General features: G+C 39.6%; 1 protein-coding gene and 1 long non-coding RNA gene across 8 annotated transcripts in view; one reads left to right on the forward strand and one right to left on the reverse strand.

The window, feature by feature from the left end:
* The window catches only part of LOC134759632 (uncharacterized), a 64,329-nt gene that overhangs the window by 31,293 nt on the left and 12,442 nt on the right, over positions 1-20,594 (forward strand). The window lies entirely within an intron of this gene.
* The window catches only part of LOC129057492 (E3 SUMO-protein ligase RanBP2-like), a 61,428-nt gene that overhangs the window by 1,632 nt on the left and 39,202 nt on the right, over positions 1-20,594 (reverse strand). For 5 of the 7 annotated variants that reach the window (XM_063713327.1, XM_063713325.1, XM_063713329.1 and 2 more), the window contains 6 exons: positions 20,230-20,376; positions 19,111-19,290; positions 18,936-19,019; positions 15,640-15,775; positions 12,005-12,099; positions 6,970-10,951 (listed from right to left, as the gene is read on the reverse strand). In XM_063713327.1, the coding sequence (XP_063569397.1) occupies positions 7,598-10,951; positions 12,005-12,099; positions 15,640-15,775; positions 18,936-19,019; positions 19,111-19,290; positions 20,230-20,376 (3,996 nt within the window). In that variant the 3' untranslated portion in view covers positions 6,970-7,597. Of the gene's footprint in view, positions 1-6,969; positions 10,952-12,004; positions 12,100-14,076; positions 14,275-15,639; positions 15,776-18,935; positions 19,020-19,110; positions 19,291-20,229; positions 20,377-20,594 lie in introns of those variants that run through there. The other 2 variants (XM_063713328.1, XM_063713331.1) reach the window with 2 other exon arrangements.

The following is a 20,594-nucleotide window of genomic DNA, read 5'->3' on the forward strand; positions in this document are numbered from 1 at the left end:
GTTTTCTTGCAAAGTTTATATTTGGAAGTTCCACTGAGATATTATGCGTAAAAGAGAAACGACATTAACCAAGAGGACTGTGAAGCCTGGCAGTGGCTTTCCTGAGGACCTGGACCTCTTGTGTCCTTGGCTCACCTCCAGAGGCTTCTCTGGTGTTTTTTTTTTTTTAAGATGGAGTCTCGCTCTGTTGCCAGGCTGGAGTGCAGTGGCGTGATCTTGGCTCACTGCAGCCTTCGCCTCCCGGGTTCCAATGATTCTCCTGCCTCAGCCTCCGGGGTAGTTGGGATTACAGGCATGTGTCACCACAACTGGCTAATTTTTGTATTTTTAGTAGAGACAGGGTTTCACCGTGTTGGCCAGGCTGGTCTTGAATTGACCTCAGGTGATCCGCATGCCTCAAGCCTCCCAAAGTGTTGGAATTACAGGCATGAGCCACTGAGCCCGGCCTCTGCTGGGTCTTGTGTGGCATTTATGCTCTTTTGGATCGTGCTTGCGAAATCTTTTTTTTGAGACGGGGTCTTGCTCTGTCGCCCAGGCTGGAGTGCAGTGGTGCAACCTCAGCTCACTGTAACCTCTGTCTCCTGGGTTCAAGTGATTCTCCTCCCTCCGCCTCCCAAGTAGCTGGGACTATAGGTGTGTGCCACTACAGCCAACTAATATTTGCAGTTTTAGTAGATGACAGGGTTTCGCCATGTTGCCCAAGCTGGTCTCAAACTCCTGAGCTCAGGCAATCTGCCTGCCTAGGTCTCCCAAAGTGCTAGGATAACAGGTGTGAGCCACCATGCCCGGCTCTTGCTTCCCAGATCAGATCCTTGACTAACGCACTTTTGTTTCTAATTCTCATTTACATATGGTCAATTATTTGACTCAACTGGTGGCTGACTGTTACAATCTGAATTTTAATTTTATAGTCTGTCCATTTAGTGATTTCAGTGGCAGAAGACAAGACTTGGGAATCTAGAATCTGGCTTATGTTCTATTTTTTTTGAGACGTTGTCTCGCTCTGTCGCTAGGCTGGAGTGCAGTGGCGCGATCTCAGCTCACTGCAACCTCCACCTCCCTGGTTCAAGCAATTCTCCTGCCTCAACCACCATGTCCAGCTAATTTTTTTGTATTTTTTAGGAGAGATGGGGTTTCCCCATGTGGCCAGACTGGTCTCGAACTCCTGACCTCAGGCAATCCTCAAGCTATGGCCTCCCAAAGTATGTTTTTCTATGTTTATTTATGAGTTTGCTACTTCTTGGCACACATGCATACAGGGTTGAGGTATCACTAGGGTCTTTTCTTTTCCATAGAAAGAAGATTCTGTGCTTGTTTAGTATTTGGGTAGGCTCCTCTAGAAATCAGAGATATTTATCCTCTTAGTCTCTATCTGGCCTTCTTCATTTTTACTCATTCTGGTTCCAATTGCTGTCAATAGCTGTAAAAACTGAATTGCTATGCCAAGGCATAATAAATAATGGCTCCCTTTGGGAAATTCTGATTTTAATCAAGTATTATTCCTAAGGGGAGTCTTGGAACAAAAACGAATGCCATGCATACAAGAGTCTACTTTCCTTATGCAGGGTAGACACTTCTAAACATCTGAATAATTACAAATTATTGTCCCTCTAGAACTCCTGTGTGTTCAGATCTTTTAATAAACCGATACAAGTTATTACAAGTGATATGAACACTAAAAAACTAGCCAAATTAACAAACTCCAAAAATTACTCAGTATCTTTATAATGATGCATCCTGAAGAACCTAATAGAGCATAGGTATATGTGTTTTTTAAAGTGATAAACATTAATAAGCATTTCAGCACCTCTGGTTCTACCTTAAATCCTGTCACATTTTTATACGTAAGTTTATATTACATATGAAAATATGGTAATGAAATTTGAAAATTTAAATTTATACATGACAAAGAATTAGTATGCTTATATATAAAGATCTTATAAATCCATTAAAAAACCCATTTAAAATTTATATATGGGCTTCTTCATAAGAGCAAGTTACATGAGGAACTTGCTTCTTTACATTTTAAGAGACCCTATAATCTATTAATTTCTTCCAGAGGTAGACCAGACATATCAATTTCAAGTAGTTAAATCTATCAATCTTTTCCTTTGTAATTTGTTAAAATACTTTAGGTAGGGGTGCAGTGGTACAATCTCCGCTCACTGCAACTGCCACCTTCCAGGTTCAAGTGATTCTCGTGCCTCGGCCATCCGAGTAGCTAGGACTACAGTCACCATGAGTGTGTGTGCCACCATGCCCAGCTAAATTTTGTATATTTTGTAGAGACAGGGTTTCGCTGTGTTGGCCAGGCTGATCTCAAACTCCTGGCCTCAAGTGACTCACCCACCTTGGCCTCCCAAAGTGCTAGAATTACAGGCGTGAGCAACTGCACCTGGCCTAAATTTAGTATCTAAAGTTTGAAAAAGTCTTTTGTATCCAGAAGTCAGTTAAAAAAAAGATCAAGTACTTCACTTCAGGTTTTTTAAAAATATTTTTCACAAAATTTTTTAACCCATCCAGAATACATTTTGCTATGTGGAGTGAAATAAAAACCTAATTCCTTAGAAGGAATGTCTTTCTTCATTGGTTTCTGTTTCAAACTTTACTGAGATGGTATAGCTTAGTTGATGAAACAATAGATCTGGAACGAGACTCCCTGAATTAAAATTTCAGCTCTGCTCTGTTACTTGTTCTGTGACCCTGAGGTTTCTTAAGAAATCTGAGTCTGTGACTTTGAGTTCCTTCATCTATTTATGCCTCAGAGTCCTCACTTGTAAAGTGTTGATGCTAATATACTTGGGGGTTGTTTTGAGAATGAAGTGTATTGAGATATGTAAAGTGCTTAGAAGAGAGCCTGGCACCTGTTTGTTGTTATGCGGAAGTATCTATCTCTTCTGCTACATTCATCTGTACCATTCTTGCATCAGAATTCTACCACATTACTGTAACTGTGATAAGTTTTAGTGTCTCTTTCATCAGTAGGATGTCACTTTTTTCTTTTCATTTACAAAAAATTTAGCTACTCTTGCTAGTTTTTTACTTAAAACTTAGAATTCTCTCAAGATCCAGCCAAAAAAACTCTACAATTTTTAACGAATTTGTCTTAGAATTTATAAACCAATCTGAGAACTGATAGTTCAAATAACAGTCATCCTATATAAGTTTTGCAGTTTTCTTCATTAAGTGCCAAAACTTCTCATTTAAGTGCTTCCTAAGATTGGATTTTATGGCTGCTGTGGGATTTTTTTTTTTTTCATCAAATCCTGCCTGATTACCACTCACTCTCTTCTCCCTTCCCACCTTACTTTTTTTTTTTTCTTATGAAGTATTTATTGATGATTCTTGGGTGTTTCTTGGAGAGGGGGATATGGCAGGGTCATAGGATAATAGTGGAGAGAAGGTCAGGAGATAAACACATGAACAAAGGTCTCTGGTTTTCCTAGGCAGAGGTCCCTGCGGCCTTCTGCAGTGTTTGTGTCCCTGGGTACTTGAGATTAGGGAGTGGTGATGACTCTTAAAGAGCATGCTGCCTTCAAGCATCTGTTTAACAAAGCACATCTTGCACCGCCCTTAGTCCATTTAACCCTGAGTTGACACAGCACATGCTTCAGAGAGCATGGGGCTGGGGGAAAGGCCATAGATCAACAGCATCCCAAGGCAGAAGAATCTCTCCTAGTCAGAACAAAATGGAGTCTCCTATGCCCACCTCTTTCTACACAGACAGAGCAACAATCTGATCTCTCCTTCCTTTCCCCATACTTTCCCCCCTTCTTTTCAACAAAACTGCCATCGTCCTCATGGCCGGCTCCCGATGGTCGCTGTCTCTTCGGAGCTGTTGGGTACACCTCCCAGACAGGGCGGCCGTGCAGAGGCGCTCCTCACTTCCCAGATGGGGTGGCGGCCAGGCAGAGGCGCTCCTCACTTCCCAGAGGGGGCGGCCGGGCAGAGGCGCTACTCACCTCCCAGACGGGGTGGCAGCCAGGCAGAGGCGCTCCTCACTTCCCAGAGGGGGCGGCCGGGCAGAGGCGCTCCTCACCTCCCAGACGGGGCGGCCGGGCAGAGGCGCTCCTCACTTCCTCCCAGACGGGGTGGTGGCCGGGCAGAGGCGCTCCTCACCTCCCAGACGGGGCGGCCGGGCAGAGGTGCTCCTCACTTCCTCCCAGACGGGGTGGCGGCCGGGCAGAGGTGCTCCTCACCTCCCAGACGGGGCGGCCGGGCAGAGGTGCTCCTCACCTCCCAGACGGGGCGGCCGGGCAGAGGCGCTCCTTACTTCCCAGACAGGGCGGCCGGGCAGAGGCGTTCCTCACTTCCCAGACGTTGGGCGACTGGGCAGAGGCGCTCCTCACATCCCAGACGATGGGCGGCTGGGTAGAGACGTTCCTCACTTCCTATACGGGATGGCAGCTGGGAAGAGGCACTCCTCACTTCCCAGATGGGGCGGCCGGTCAGAGGGGCTCCTCACATCCCAGACGATGGGCAGCCAAGCAGAGACACTCCTCACTTCCTAGACGGGGTGGCGGCGGGGCAGAGGCTGTAATCTTAGCACTTTAAGAGGCCAAGGCAGGAGGCTGGTAGGTGGAGGTTGTAGCAAGCCGAGATCACGCCACTGCACTCCAGCCTGAGCACCACTGAGCATTGAGTGAGCAAGACTCCGTCTGCAATCCCAGCACCTCGGGAGACCGAGGCAGGCAGATCACTCGAGGCCAGGAGCTGGAGACCAGCCCGGTCAACACGGCGAAACCCCGTCTCCACCAAAAATACTAAAACCATTCAGGCATGGCGGTGCATGCCTGCAATCCCAGGCACTCGGCAGGCCGAGGCAGGAGAGTCACAGGAGCCTGAGGCAGGGAGGTTGCAGCGAGCCAAGATCACGGCAGTACAGTCCAGCTTCGGCAACAGAGGGAGACCGAAAAAAGGAGAGGGAGACCAAAGAAGGGAGAGGGAGAGGGAGAGGGAGGGGGAGGGGGGAGGGGGAGGGAGAGGGCCCCTCTCCTTCATTATAAACAAAAAATTAGTATCATTTCCTAGCTAGGAGAAAAAACAGTACACCGTATGATACAGATTCTTGTTCCACTTCTGCTATTACTCAGTAAAGACACCTTGGGTAAATCAGATAGCCTCTCTTGGCCTCAGTTTACTCATGACTAAAGTCTTCATTTCTAAGTTCCCTTGGGACAATGACATTATCAGATTCAAAACAGAATAAGGCTCTATATTCTACAGTAGTGTATAGGCACATTCGTTTTTAGGTCAGGGATTCCTAACCTAGAGCTCACAGAAACTATACGCAAGTATACATCCACTTTTAAGTTAACACTTCACATTTCTCAAAGACCGTATCTTTAAAAATAAAAGATTAAGAGCTACCTTAGCTAGTAATAAAACCGGTATACTTAAAAAAAATTCAGAGATTGTTACTTTATCATTGTACTTGTTTGGCATGGCTAAGATGTGTTACTGGTCACTAATGGTGAGATTTCACTTCCCTAACCTGTTCTTGAAGGCTTTCAACAGATCCCACTTCTTCTTCCACTCTAGTAGCCACACTTCTAAAAATGATCTGTGCAACACATATAATATGCAAGCCGTAGAATGCTGGCTGTTAAAAATGGGGTCCATTTTCAAATACAACATTTTTCTAAACCATGCACAAAAGAACAGCCCTACAGGGACACTCTTCCATATTGTATACATGCCGTTGCCACTACATTTGAATACTGGCAGACGTTAGTGGCTAAAGATAAACATTAGATAAAACATAGGTCTTCACTGAGCAGACCTGAAATAACAGAGCAATGAAGTACATTACAAATCAGCATCCCAGTACATTTTAAAAAAACAAACCAACAAGGGTGTCATGCCACCAGTCAAAAGGTACTTTGCTTAAACTGGCATTCTTTAACATGCATGTTGTAGTGCTAAGTACTTAATTTCATATAGCCACAGTTATTAATACTTTGCTAAGAGCTACCACCTGCTAAAAACTGCTGTTATCTCATACTGAGAATGCTAGTTCTATACCTTTGCTCTCAGGCTGTGAGGAAGGGGTGCTAGTCCAAAAGGCCATGGGATTAGATTTAAAAAGGCTAAAATTAAATCCTAGAAAATAAAGAATATTTTTTAACATTTTGGGAAACAAAATGAATATGCTTTTAAAACATAAAAAGCCAGAATCCCTCAATTTATACCACCAATCTGATTGTCTTACATATTCATTTATCCCTGTAGTTTCATTCTTTGCTCATTTAATAAATGAGCAAGACTGACATACAACATATAAAATGAGAACATCTCAATATCATGTTCTTTTTTTTTTTTTTTTTTGGAGACAAAGTCTCACTCAGTCAGGCTGGAGTGCAGTGGCATGATTTCAGCTCCCTGCTACCTCCATCTCCTATGCTCAAGCGATCCTCCTGCTTCAGCCTCCTGAGTAGCTGCTAATTATAGGCACGCACCACCATGCCCAGCTCATTTTTGTATTTTCAGTAGAAACAGGGTTTCACCATGTTGGCCAGGCTGGTCTCGAACTCCTGAGCTCAAGTGATCTGCCCACCTCAACCTCCCAAAGTGCTGGCATTCTAGGAGTGAGCCACCGTGCCCAGCCTCAATATCATGTTTTCTGAGTGACAAAAGAAACTGAACAAATGAAAATGAACACTTTAAAAAAAGACTCACATTAATGCGCATGATTCAAGCATGAGTCCGTATACTGTACTGAGTTCTTTTGCTCTGCCCTAGCATGATAGAAGTATCTTCCAGTTACTGAAACGTCTTAAACTAAGTTCTCTTGCTCTTTGAAACATCACCGTGAACTTATTAAGGGAGAAAAAAAAATTGCTCAAATATTTTGGGGGTGTTCACAAAGCATCATTTATATCCCAACATTAGTATCCTACAAAGAGTCTGCATCAAGCTAAACATTAAAAGAAAGAAAAACTGTGCTTAACTTAACAACAAAGTACTTACCCTTTTCTGGTGTTTTAAATGTGTAGTTGATTGAAGATTCTTCCGTTGGAAAGGAAGCAAAGAGATTTTTGACTTTGCTATCTGAAGACTGTTCCATATCAGAGTTCTTTGACAGTTCACATTTGTTAGGTTCCACTTTGCTTTCAGATCCACTCTGGGATACTGAACTAGTTTCACTATTGTTACTTTTCAAAGGTGCATTAAAACTAAATCCAGGAGAAACCACTGCTTGTTGTTTCAGATGTGCTAGACACTTCAACTTCTGAAGTTGCATCTGCTACATCATCACCCTGAATAACATCTGTCCTCTCTCTTGTGGTTTCTTCTAATACAGCTACAGCAATTTTGCCACATGGTGACTCTCTGGGAGTGCTTGACCGAGAAACATGAGGTGTTATCAAAGAATCTTTTTCCTAGGCTGTTTTTGCTTCATGAAAAAAAAAAAATTTTTTTTTTAAGCTTTCCAAAAAGAACATATTCCTATTTTATTTATTCTAATTTAATTACCCTTTTTTAAAAAATTATTATACGTTTGCTTTTATGGTATATGTGTGCAATGTGCAGGTAAGTTACGTATGTATACATGCGCCATGCTGGTGCACTGCACCCACCAGCTCGTCATCTAGCATTACGTATATCTCCCAATGCTATCCCTCCCCCCTCCCCCCTCAAAAATTTTCTTAAACGAGTCTGCAACATCCTGTAGTTTAAAACAAACAGCTAAATGCTCGACTTTTCTTTCTCCATCTGCAAAATCACATGCAGTCCACACCCATACTCTTTCTGTTCCTTTCATATTTTGCAAAGTCATGTCTGGAGTTATTCTGTGATTGGCACAAAGTTTTAATACTTGGTCACTTCTCATCACTATACGAACTTGCTTATTATCATAATTCTGTAAAATCTTTATATCACCAATGCCCCTTTCTTTCCATTGACCAACATCTTTATCATATCTGTAGAGTTTTGCCCTGTGACTAAAAACAACTTGTTCATTTTCCTCACCACTGGATACTTCAACTAGATCAGGTAAAGGAACAACAGGTTCAAAGTACTGTCCATCTCTCTCTTCTTCTTGAGTAACATCAGATTCTTCATCAGTGCCAACTGAAGTCCCACTCTGATTCAACTTGGCAGGAGACTTAGATGGACTCAAAGCAGATTTCAAACTCAAGTTAAATCCTGTTGTTGACTCACCAGAGCGGAAAAGATTTTTTCTCACAGGGCTACCTGCCAATGCAGAAGCATGTACTGAGCTACTACTAACACTATCATCCAAAGCATCTTCCCTTAACTCGTAGTTATCCCATTCTAATGTGGGCCCAGTGTTTTCAGGATTGGGTTTTATTGTTGTGTCTGAGGCACTGGCTGCATCTGTATCTGAACTCTTATCCTCTTCCTCAGTGACTTTTGTTTGATCATTTGTCAAAAATGTTTTGATATCTTTCAGTCCACTCTTCATTTCTTCAGCTCTCTGTATTAACTTGGCAGCTCTGCCAGTATCTACAAACTTATGGGGAGTTTGAAGTGGTACGTCTAACAGAAGCCGCTGGCATTCCTCAAATCTCTGCTTGAATTCTTCAGCCAGCTCTGGTGTTTTAAATTTTGCTGCCAACTGCTCTAGTTTGGCATCACCACCAGAGAAATCAATGGCTAACCAGATCCATGCTCTATCTGATCCAGAGAGAGGCTTCAGGTTCATTGTAGTCGTTATCCAATGATTAGCACACACTTTTAGTACTTGTTCTCTTCGCATCAGCATTCTTAGTTTGCCATTGACCTCATTTTTGAGAATTTTTAAGTTCCCCAAGCCCCTTTCTTTCCACTGACTTATCTCAGCATCAAATCTAAATAGTTTTACCCGCTGTGAATACAGAACTTTTTCATCTTCTTCTCCTGTTACAAGTTCTACTTTTTCAGGCATTTGAACTACTGGTTCAAAATGGATGTCATCGCTGTCCTCAGTCTTATAGGCATCATCATCTTTCTCAAAATCACCAGAAGTCTTTGCTTTATTGGCCATTTTACCGCATTGTGATGAGAATAATTTTTCTCCAGCACCTGAAAATCCCTTGAAATTGGGCTCTTTTTTGCCAAACTGAAATCCTTCTCCGGAAGTTGATTTTGCAAGATCTGCAAATGTAAGCGTGCTACTTGTTGTTTGGCCAACAATCACAACACGACCATTCTTCTGGCTACTAATATCCTGAGCCTGGAAGCCAGTATCATTTCCAAGAGGCTTTTCACTTTTCTTTTCTTGATTTCCTGGTTCCGAAATGCCAAACTTAAATCCATCAGCAGACACAGGGATGGAAAATCCTTCTTTGGTTGACTTAAATTCTGTATTAGAAGAACCCTGAAACATACATGAAGGTGAATTTTCTTGATCCACATGCCCAAATTTGAATCCTTGCTCTGTATTGCCAAACTTAAAAGCTTTTTCTGAGAAATTACTTTTAAATCCTGTTCCCACCTGACTTCCAGAAGAGTCATGCAACTTCATTTCTGAGCCCAAAGTGAAAGCTGAAGGAGCTTCTGCAATAGGTTTATAAGTTGGTTTAGAGGCATCACAAGCCACACATTTTAAGAAAGAACTCTCATTTTGTACACAGCAAACACTACAGTCCCACTGTCCTTTCCTGATGAACATTCCTTCAAATCCACTCTTTGGAGCCTTGCTTATCTTGTTATCATGACTTGTGGGTTCTTTTACAATTCTGACAGCCTGATTTGATGCTGTGGCTACATTTGTTCCTGGGGCTTTTAAAATGCTCTGGGCTTCTTCAAACTTGCACTTAAAAAGTGCTGCTTCCTCAGGAGTTTTGAACCTAATAGCAAGTTGTTCTGGTTTTAGCAACTCATCTGCATAATCAAGGGCATGCCATACAAAAGATCTGTCTGATCCAGCATTTGGTGTCAATTTCATATCTGGACTGATGTAATGATTTGCACAGATTTTCAATACTTGCTCTCGTCTCATTAGAAGGCGAATTTTACCAGATGTTTTATGCCTCAGTATTTTTACATTGCCAATCCCACGTTCTTTCCATCCATTGGATTCTACATCAAAACGAAACAATTTCGCGCGGTTGCAAAAGAATTCTTCTTCATCTTCCTCACCAGTTTTTACTTCAACCTTATCCGGAAGAGGTACTACAGGCTCAAAGTGAGGACCGTCATCATCATCATCCCCATGGGCACTTCCTCCATCTGTCTCCTGATTCTTGTTTGCTGTCTCTAAAGTGGGTGTTCCAAATACTGATTTCCCTGGACCATGGAAAGTAAACATATCATCACTTCGCCGAAAACCAGAATTCTTTTGCTGACTCGACCCCATGTTTTCTGTAAATGAAATTCCAGACACATTTTTGCTTCCAAAATTGAATGTATTTCGAGGCCCAATGGTTTGACCACCAGGAATTGGTTTGGGTCCACTATAGCCATCTCCTTGCAAGGGTTTATCTGAAGTCAGGAGACCTAAAAGGCTTTCACTGTTACAGTAAGCTGCAGGAGGGGGCTGTGTCACAACCTGTGGTGAGGAAAACGTGAAGTCACCATCATTTGATTTGAAATTTGAGTTAAATTTAAAAGGAGCTGGCTGTGTTGTGTGTGCTGGTGTTGGCAAAGATGGCCTTATTCCTTCACCCGGCATGGGCTGAACAAAATTAGTTTTCCCAAATTCTATAGCCTTAGATTCTGCAGATCTTGAAGCACGAGCTGCAACTGGAGGTTTTGTGAAATATCCTGGTTCTGGCAAAGGTGGATTTGTGCTTGTCTGTTGAACATTGTAATTAAAGGAATCATCACCCCTGGGCGATAGAATTCCTGTTGCAGGAGACTCAAAATGCAATGCAGGAGGACCATACATCTCCTGAGAGAACATACAAGCAGATGAGCTTTGCACTGGCGGTGTGTGCATCTGTTGCGGATAGGCATAAATATGCTGTTGGGGTGGAAGCCTATTCATGCCATAGACTGGGCCCTAAAAGACAGAAAGTTAAAACATTTTGTAGATTGTCTACAAAACTACAGATAACTAAATGCAAACCAATTCTCACAAACTTGAAACATGAATATGAAGTGAAGAAGATCTCATTAGGGGATGTAGTACACATCATTAACCCGTTTATGCCAGAGGCTGCAAATTTTCTGTGTGAAAAATCAGACCCTGGCAATGACCTTGAGCAGTAGGATATAAATAACTCCCATAAGCTTAGTGTTCCAATAATGGAGCACTAGGCATAAGTAGGTTAAGAGAAAACCACATTACTACAAAGATACTTGCATATATACTTGGCATATAATGAAAATTAATTATAGCATCTTAAAATCTACAGCTAAAGTCATAAAATAAATAGCTTCTTCATTCCTAAACAATTTATCAAATGATGTTAACAATAATGATGATGATGATGATGATGATGATGATAACATTCATTGAGCATTTATTAATGTGCCAGCTGGGCACTGTTCTAAGCACTTTACATTATTATCTCATTTTAATATCCCCAAAAACCCTATGAATTAAGGTATTATTATTATCCTCATTTTACATATGAGGCAACTGATGCATTGAGAGGTTAAGAAACTTGCCTGTGCTCAAAATAAGCAGAAGAGCAAGGGTCTAAATGCACCCCAACACTCTGTCCTCAAAGCTGTCACATTCAACTACCACTGTAATATTGAGTCTTCAATCAATTGTTATACATATAGCTGTATCAGGCCTGAAAGTACTTACCACATAGTGGGTCAGCAAGGGCATTACAGTTCTATTTCTGTTAAAACAGAATGATGAAGGATCCACCACCACCACTCCCATTTTTAAAATATTCTAAATATTCACACTTATTGTAACACAAAAATAAGGTGACTAAGAAGTATAATTTCTGTATTTGGAGATAAATTTAAAATATCTACATTTTAAGGGACATAAAAGTTTTAATACTGAACTACTGCTCTCTTGAATTTATTTGAAGGAACCCTAAACAATTTAAAAAGGAAATAATTATAAATGTATAAATTATTCCTTTGTTACCTTTGTGGGAGTAACATTAGCTGCTGGTCTGAGAAGATACCGGGAATTATATGCTGGTGACTGACTATAACATACTGAAGGGCCAGTAGTTGCAACTAAAAAAAAAAAAAAAGAAAAGAAAGAAAACACTGTTAAAGTCTATACTACAGTTAAGACTATCTAGGCAAGAGCTATAAATACAAAAGCAATAGAAATTAAAGAAAGATTTAACTACATAAATTTTAAATTTCTATACATCAAAATACACCAATCAAGATTATCAAATGACAAACTAGAAAAAAATTGCTAAATATGACATGAAGAATAAGAGAATAGCATCACTGTGATCAACAAGAACAACTACCTCACAAGCATTCAAAAAGGAATAAAGAAGAAAGTAACTGTTGCCTTTTCTAAGAAAGATCAGTATGATGTGGAATTATGGACATTCAGTCACAGAAAGGACGTAAGGAACCAAGATGCCATCTGATGGTCAATGCATTTGAAGTGGGCCTAGAAAATCTGCAGAAAGACTAGGTTGTATTTTGTAAACTAAAGCTATTACTGAGAATGTTCAGCTCAAAAATCACCTGACAAATTCATGGAAAGGATGTCATAAACAACATAAAATGTGTTCCCTGGCTTAAAATAAAAAGCACATCAACACTCATGCTGATGTACAAACTATCTGCTCCCTCTGTTTTGTGTGTTTTACCAGGAAACAAAACGACTAGAAGGCACCCATGTTAACGGCAAAACTACCAATAGTCATTTGCTTGAACTGTTTTATGATAGTTTTACCAGAAAACAACCAAAAGACCTTTTATGCCTGTACATGGAAGAAGAAACAGAAACTGTGCCAAGAGGTTCCAAACAATTGCCTCTGGAAAGCATTGAAAAATCAAGACCGAGAAAAGGCTAGCCAGAAGCCCAAGTTTGATTTTGGAAACCTAACAGAGGTGAGGATAGCTATTTTGAAATTACTATGGGGAGGAAGCAGGCACAGAACACAGAACCACCTGACAGAAATGGCCCAAGAATCTTCAAGTCTTGCAAGATGTCTGTCTACATGAAAGCAAAAAGAAAAAATATAATTTTAAATTTAAAAAAAAAATCTTAGTCTGAAGTTTAAGTAGGGACTTTAATTGACTACTGACTCTAAACTGTGCGGAAAAAAACTAAAGAGCTCTAATAAATCTACTAAAAGTAATCTAATTTTTAAAAGCACCATATGAATAGACAATTTAGGAAAGAAATATAATAGGCCTCAAGGAACATGTTTTTGAAGTGAGCCTTGAAAATCCGCAAAATGACGAGGTTGCATTGTGCAAACTGAAGCTATTATGAGAATGTTCAGGTCAAAAAAATTACCTGACAAATTCATGCAAAGGATCTCACAAGGAACACAAATGTGTTCGCTGGCTTTTAAAAAATCACATTAACATTCATGTTGATATACAAATTCTTCTCCAACTGTTTTGTGTGAGTTTTACCAAGAAACCAAACAACTGGAAGGTACCCACGTTGAAGATGGCAAAACTACCAACAGCCATTTGCATGAATTGTTGAGCATGACTAGTATTAAAAAACCTTAAAAATTGATATCACTTTTGTTCCTACAAATTGGCAAAGGATTTTATAAACTAGTAAGTCAGCATTAGCAAAAGTGCGAAGATGGCACTATCAGATGCTAGTGGTAAGAGCACAAACTGAATATTTTGAATACCCTACAAAACTAGGACAGTGTCCTAGAATTTGTAATGGCATAAACCAGAAACAACATAAATAAAGGAACAGAATTTACAGTACTTCCATGTGATGGGATACCATGAACTCATTAATCTTCAAAAAACATTTAAGTTTAAAAATGCTCAGAACTAAAGTAACATTTAAAAAACAGGCTAGCTCATCTACACACAACATAATAACATGGTAACAATCTCATAAAAAATACTGTATGTATAGAGAAAGAACCAGAAGGAAATGCTCTCAAATATAAGAAATGTTAATAAGGTGGTTAGTTTTTAGTTTTCTTCACCCTGTTCAGTACTTCTGAGTATCTCCTATGAGCTCATTAATCTTTAATTTTAATCATCTTACTTTAAAAAAAACAAGGACCATCTTGATATATGTTTACTTTTATTAAGGAAAAAGAATCTATGAACACAGGAACAGAAATCAGGAGATCTTGGCTCTCGCCCTTTCAGTGCCCCAAAGCTGTTTTGTGAACCTGTAAATAATCCATTTGGAGTCTCCATATTTCTCAATTGTAAAATGAGGATGTGCTGCTTCTACACATTTCATAGGGTCATTGCAAGAATAAAATGAGACAATGGGAATGTTGTATTTACATGCTTGTATAAGAACAGAAGACCTTTTATGCCTGTACACAGAAGAAATGGAAACATGACCCACAAGGCACCAAATAACTGACTGCACACATCACTAAAAAAGCCCCAGAAAAGGCTAGCCAGTTCGTTTGTCCTCTTACAAGGACCTATATGATGTATAAGGTTTTAAGTAAACAAGGTTTGAACGTTAGACATTTCATATACTTATCTATGACTTATGACATTTAATAAGCTTGACTTCACAAAGATTTTCTGTTATTTTCCTTGTGTTGAGAAGATACTATCACAAAAGGCTAGTGGGGTTGCCTTAACTATATGAACCATCACACAAATGTGCTAATCTAAACTAGATTTTATTCTAAATCTTTCCTGGGCTAAAAAGAGAAGAAAAAAAAAAAAAGGGCACTACTACTACCGTTTCAGAAGTCTGTCGTACGTAAAAGGAACAATTTTGTTATTTCTGGCTGCCTGGGAGCAATGTATTATACTGGCAAGTGCTTTGGAGTTACACCACTGGAGTGTGAATCTTGGCTCTATCAATAACTAGCTGTATAATAATGAGTAAGTTACCTAACCTTTCTTGATCCCATTTCTTTATTTATAAAAAAGGGATTAAAATTACATTCACAAAGCACTTTTGCACATAGCCAACCCACAGTAAACACTATTAGTAACCTTAGTTCATTAACTGTTTACTGTATACTCTAATAAATGTCTGATACACACCCACGCCCACCTGCACATACACAAATGCTCATAGTAATTATGTAAGGCAAGTATTATCTCCACATTTCAGACAGGTTAACTTACACAGCTATTATAGTAAGTGATAGAGCAGAACTTAAAAACCCAGTATGATTCAGGTCCAAACTCCTTTTCTTTCTTTATATAACCATAATATTTCAAATTAAGTAAGATTTCCTATATAATGTCCTGCCTCTCATCATTATCATCAAAATAATTCCCCAGAGGTGTAGGTTCTTAATTAAGCATTTCTTAGTGCATAACCCTATCCACTAACATTTTTCAATTTAAGGAATAATCTCATCTCAGCTCATCTGAGGTGTGGATTAAGTGTTCTTTAAGCCTTTATATACACGTGATCACATACAGCTCGTTTTTTCTGCTTGGGGTTATAAAAATCTCCGTTAACACCAAATACAGCTTCTGAAGTAACATATAAACAGACGTTGACATGTATATTAACAAATATATATAAACAAGGTGATTTCACAAGTTATCTACTTAAAAGACGGAAGTAAAGTAGTTTTACTAAAATATGCAATTATCCACTTGCCAGCTCACCTGTTAGTGGAGCCCCATGAAATGTCTGTGACCCCTGATATCCACCAGGCACTGAGTCTGGTCCATAATTCTCTGTGGGCCAACGATGAAGGGATGCTGAGTTACTGCTATTTAGTTTCAACTCCTGCATTTCTTTCTATTGGAAGAAAAAAAAAAAATCAAATAATTTTAAACATTTAATTATATCATGCCAGAAACAGTGCTGGGAAAGCTTACTCTTTTAAATTTAAATAACTGATTTTTTTTTTTTTTTTTTTTTGAGATGGTGTCTCGATCTGTCGTCCAGGCTGGAGTGCAATGGCACAATCTTGGCTCACCGCAACCTCCACCTCCTGGGCTCAAGCAATTCTCCCACCTCAGCCTCCCGAGTAGCTGGGATTACAGGCGTCAGCCAGCACGCCCGGATAATTTTTTGTATAATAGTAGAGATGGGGTTTCACCATGTTTGCCAGGCTAGTCTTGAACTCCTGACCTCAAGTGATCCACAACCTCAGCCTCCCAAAGTGCTGGGATTATAGGTGTGACCCACCACGCCCGGACCTGATTATATCTTTTGAAAGTTTCTATTTGCCAATGAGTTCTAGGTACCTGGTGCTGATTTTAAAATATGATTCTTAATTTGTTAAAAATTTATCTGCTCCCATTTTCATTCGTTAATACAAAACCTAATTCATTAACTCTCTCACCTAAACAAATAACCTCCTAAATGATCACACCTTCATTTCCATTCTGCACTTGCCTACATTAACCTTTCTGATGTTCACCTCCAGCCAAGACAATTCCCTGCTCAAAAAAACAAGTACCTAGAAACTAAATTTCTTTCCCCAACTTTCACAGTCCTCTAACATTACACTGACCATCCTTTCAGTGTGTTCTTTCTACACTGCAATCTGGACTACCTGACATTCCAAATCACCTCCCCAAATTAGCTTTTCACTTAACCCCGTGCTGAAACAAAATACAACTCATTCTCAAGGTGATGTTCAAATGCTCCACCAGGAAAGGGAAAAAAGTAGTAGCTGCAGAGAAATTTATTATGTATATAATAATATGTCCAACGCACTTAAACTCTTAATTTTTATACTATCTACACTGTTAGGTAAACAATATTAGCTCCTATCTTAAAATGAGAGAAAGGGACGCAGGGAATAACAGCTGGAATTTGAACCAGATCTGACTCCAAAAATGGTTTCTGAACACAACTCTGCTGCCTTGACAAGATGGCAGATAGATACAATGCCGTCTCGTGTAGCTATGTGGCTACCTGATCTCTGCTGAAGAAAACTAAATGACAGCACCATACCCAACCCTAGAACCTACAAAATGTCCCCTTACAAAACACTTAACAGGAAATTGTTTTTCCAAAGAAATTGTAGTGGTATCAGAAAACAGGTAAATTTTGAAAAGTTTCAAACTTCTCTGTATCAGCCCAGGAATCCGACCACTTCTAACAAGTGAGGTCAGGGACAGATCTAGCATGTCGGCTTTCTTTTTCCATAAGTGTTTCAAATAAAAATTTCCCAGAAAGACCTAACCATGAGGTCCAAAACCATCTCAATTTTCAAGCTAAATAAAATTTCCCCCACTCATCCATCTACAGTGCCTAGTCCAGATGCTACACATACACATCCAAGAAATAAGAAACTAGTGGAATCACCTAGAAAACTTTATGGTCACTGTTGGTATCCACACCAGAGCTTTGAATTTGCAATCACTGCTGTAACTGTAATTTTTAACATTCAATGTGATGAGAACTGGCTTCAATAATTCTCTCGTTTTTAAAGATAAGAAGCCAAACAGTCGCAAACGAAGTGACTGGCCCAAGATCATTAATTAATGGCAGAGTCAGTACTAGTACCAAGCTTTTCAAGCTCATGGACTAGTGCTCCACTATACTTCCACAGAATACAATGCTGGGAGCCTGAAACCTGAATGTTAAGTCAAAATTGTATGTAATTGTCATAGGCCACGACTACACAGAATTAAGATTCAAAATTTTTGTGCAAATTCAAAAATGTCTTCCCCACCAAATAGTATTCTCTTAAGTTGCAAATACTGCTGATCACACTGTAATAATCGCCACACATCAGCATATCTTTGATGTAACTTTAGCAGTATGAGTAATTTAGTTCTTGCCTGATAAGCATGAAAGAACCTACTTTTATTTCCAATTCCAAAAAAGTCAAGCTCCTTTGAACCCTATTGTTAAAATAAGATATATATACATAACTATTTCCTTACATAATTAAGTCAAATTCATATGGAAGTATTAAAATATAGTAGGACTTTTTGAAGCTCAGACCACTTTTCAATTCCTAGCTATACATTTGAAACACATGTAATCCACAGCTAATCTGGGAATGAACTCATAGACCAGAGTATGATTAGTACAGTGTAGCAGTTCGATCACTCAGGAAACTTCTCTGTGCCAGGAACTCTTATATTTTAAATAAAACAGTTTCTACCTTTGAAGGTCTCAAATTTTGTGGAAGATGAGGAGAGAGACACATAAAGTACTTTCAAAAATATGGTAAAGGGTTGGGCGTGGTGGCTTACACCTGTAATCCCAGCACTTTGGGAGGCCAAAGCAGGCAGATCACCTGAGGTCAGAAGTTCAAAACCAGCCTGGCCAACATGGTGAAACTCTGTGTCTACTAAAAACACAAAAATTAGCTGGGCGTGGTGGCGGGTGCCTGTAATCCCAGCTACTCTGGAGGCTGAGGCAGGAGAGTCGCTTGAACCTGGGAGGTGGAGCTTGCAGTGAGCCAAGATCGCACCATTGCACTCCAGACTGGGCAACAGAGTGAGACTCCATCTCAAAACAAAACAAAACAAAATATGGTAAAGGGTCAAGACCGAGGTATGTAGGCTGGGCACAGTGGCTCACGTCTGCAATCCCAGCACTTTGGGAGGCTGAAGCAGGACTGTTTGAGCCAGGAGTTCAAGGCCACCCTGGGCAACATGGCAAAATCCCGTCTCTACAAAAAATACAACAATTAGCTGGGCCTGGTGGCGTGTGACTGTCTGTAGTCCTGGCTTCGTGGCAGGCTGAGCCAAGAGGCTCTCTTGAGCTAGAAGGTCGAAGCCGCAGTAAGCTGTGATCATACCACTGTACTCCAGCCTGCACAACAGAAGAAGACCCTGTCTTTAAAAAAAAAAAAAGACCAAAATGTCCCCTTGCCATACTATTTGGATGGCAGGGGGACATTTTCACCAGCTTCAGAAAAAAAGTGAGAGAGTGGCCAGGGAAGGAATCTTGGAATAAAAAGTACAGCTAGAGAAATTAAGTGACTTACCTTAATGGCCTTTAGTTGTTGGCAAATCATTTTCAGTAAAGAATTCTGATCTTCTGCCCATCGAGGTGGTGTTTTGGGAGAATACTAAAAAAAAACAAAAATAACAAAACAGCATTTAAAACACTTAGAACAGAAACAATTTCACAATGAAATGATTCCATTCTTTCCTGTTTACCTTGTAACTTTTACTTGGTGATAGTGAATATTTGGTAGGAGATGGTGTAGAATGTTTTATTTCTGAATCTACATTTCGCAAAGAACCATTTTTATAAAGAGGACCTCCTTCACTATAGTCTTCGAGTTCCTGCATGACTGAATTAAGCATCTCTTTTACAGACTCCAGGGGCACAGGCAACTAAAAAGACATTAATTAAGGGCTTTTGTTTGCAAAAAATTCCAAAAGTAAAAACTCTAAAATGATATATTTTATCTTATTTACATTTTTGTCACTTTAATAAGCACTTTACACTTTAAATAATAATACACGTGAAAGTGTTTTTTAATTATCTTTTTTCTTTGTTTTTCTGTTGTTTGGTATTATTATTTTTATTTTTTTGTCTTTATTCTATAATTTTTTTCTTCATGAACACAGAAAAGTGTTGTACAATCTAACATCTTCTGATTCTAAAGTCCATGCTCTTTCTATTACTTCCGTTAACCATGATAATTGTAGAGGAATGTTAACTTGGAAAGCTTTTCCAAGTGAACAAAATAAGTTACTGATGTTTCCTAACTGATTTTCAATGGTGACAGAAATACAGATGCTACAATACACCAGACAACATAAATCCTAATAAAAGAGTAGTAACACAAATTAATCAACAAAACACTCAGAAGACTGAACATAATTTAACATCCTCATGACAATCTCAAACAGCTGACAGCAAGAAAACAAGGGCATTCATAATGGCTGATGAGGATGAGAAGAAATGCTCTTAAGTTGTCAGCAACAACTTTCAATTTCAGCAAAGTTCATTAAGAATCAGTCCTGAGGCTATATTTGTTTTGATTACACTGCTAAGATAACAAAATCAATGTCTTATCTTAGAAATCTTTTCTAATTCCCCAAGAAGTACTTTTTAAGAGCATATACCTAGATTCCCAAGTTTAAAAAGACACACCAAACCTAAGACAAAGCAAGCAAATATAAGCATTTAGACACACACATCCCTTCTGTGCATTAGTAACAACATATTACTGAGTATTTTTGAAATTACCAAAATATAAGACCAACGCAAAAACATTGACCAGTGGGTTATCAGTAAGAACGTACATACAACAACCTGCTACTTACTTTCTTGACCACTGAAAGATTTGAATCACTGTCATCTAAAATCTTTATTAGGTAATCCCTGGTCTTTCTCAGATAATTTTTGCATTCTTCTTGTTCTTCAGGAAACAGGGCATCATTTTCAATGTCTTCTGCCTTCCTGTGAAAAATCTATACAAATAGTGCTTTTATGAAATCATTAGGTTTTTAAGACAAAAAACTTTTAGCTTGGCCAGGCACGGTGGCTCATGCCTGTAATCCCAGCTACTCGGGAGCTGAGGCACAAGAATCGCTTGAGCCTGAGAAGCAGAGGTTGCAGTGAGCCAACATTGTGCCACTGCACTCTAGCCTGGCCAACAGAGAAACCCCATCTTTTAAAAATAAATAAA

This window comes from Pongo abelii, chromosome 12 (assembly GCF_028885655.2).
Source record: "Pongo abelii isolate AG06213 chromosome 12, NHGRI_mPonAbe1-v2.0_pri, whole genome shotgun sequence".
In the NCBI taxonomy this organism is placed as follows: Eukaryota; Metazoa; Chordata; class Mammalia; order Primates; family Hominidae; genus Pongo; species Pongo abelii.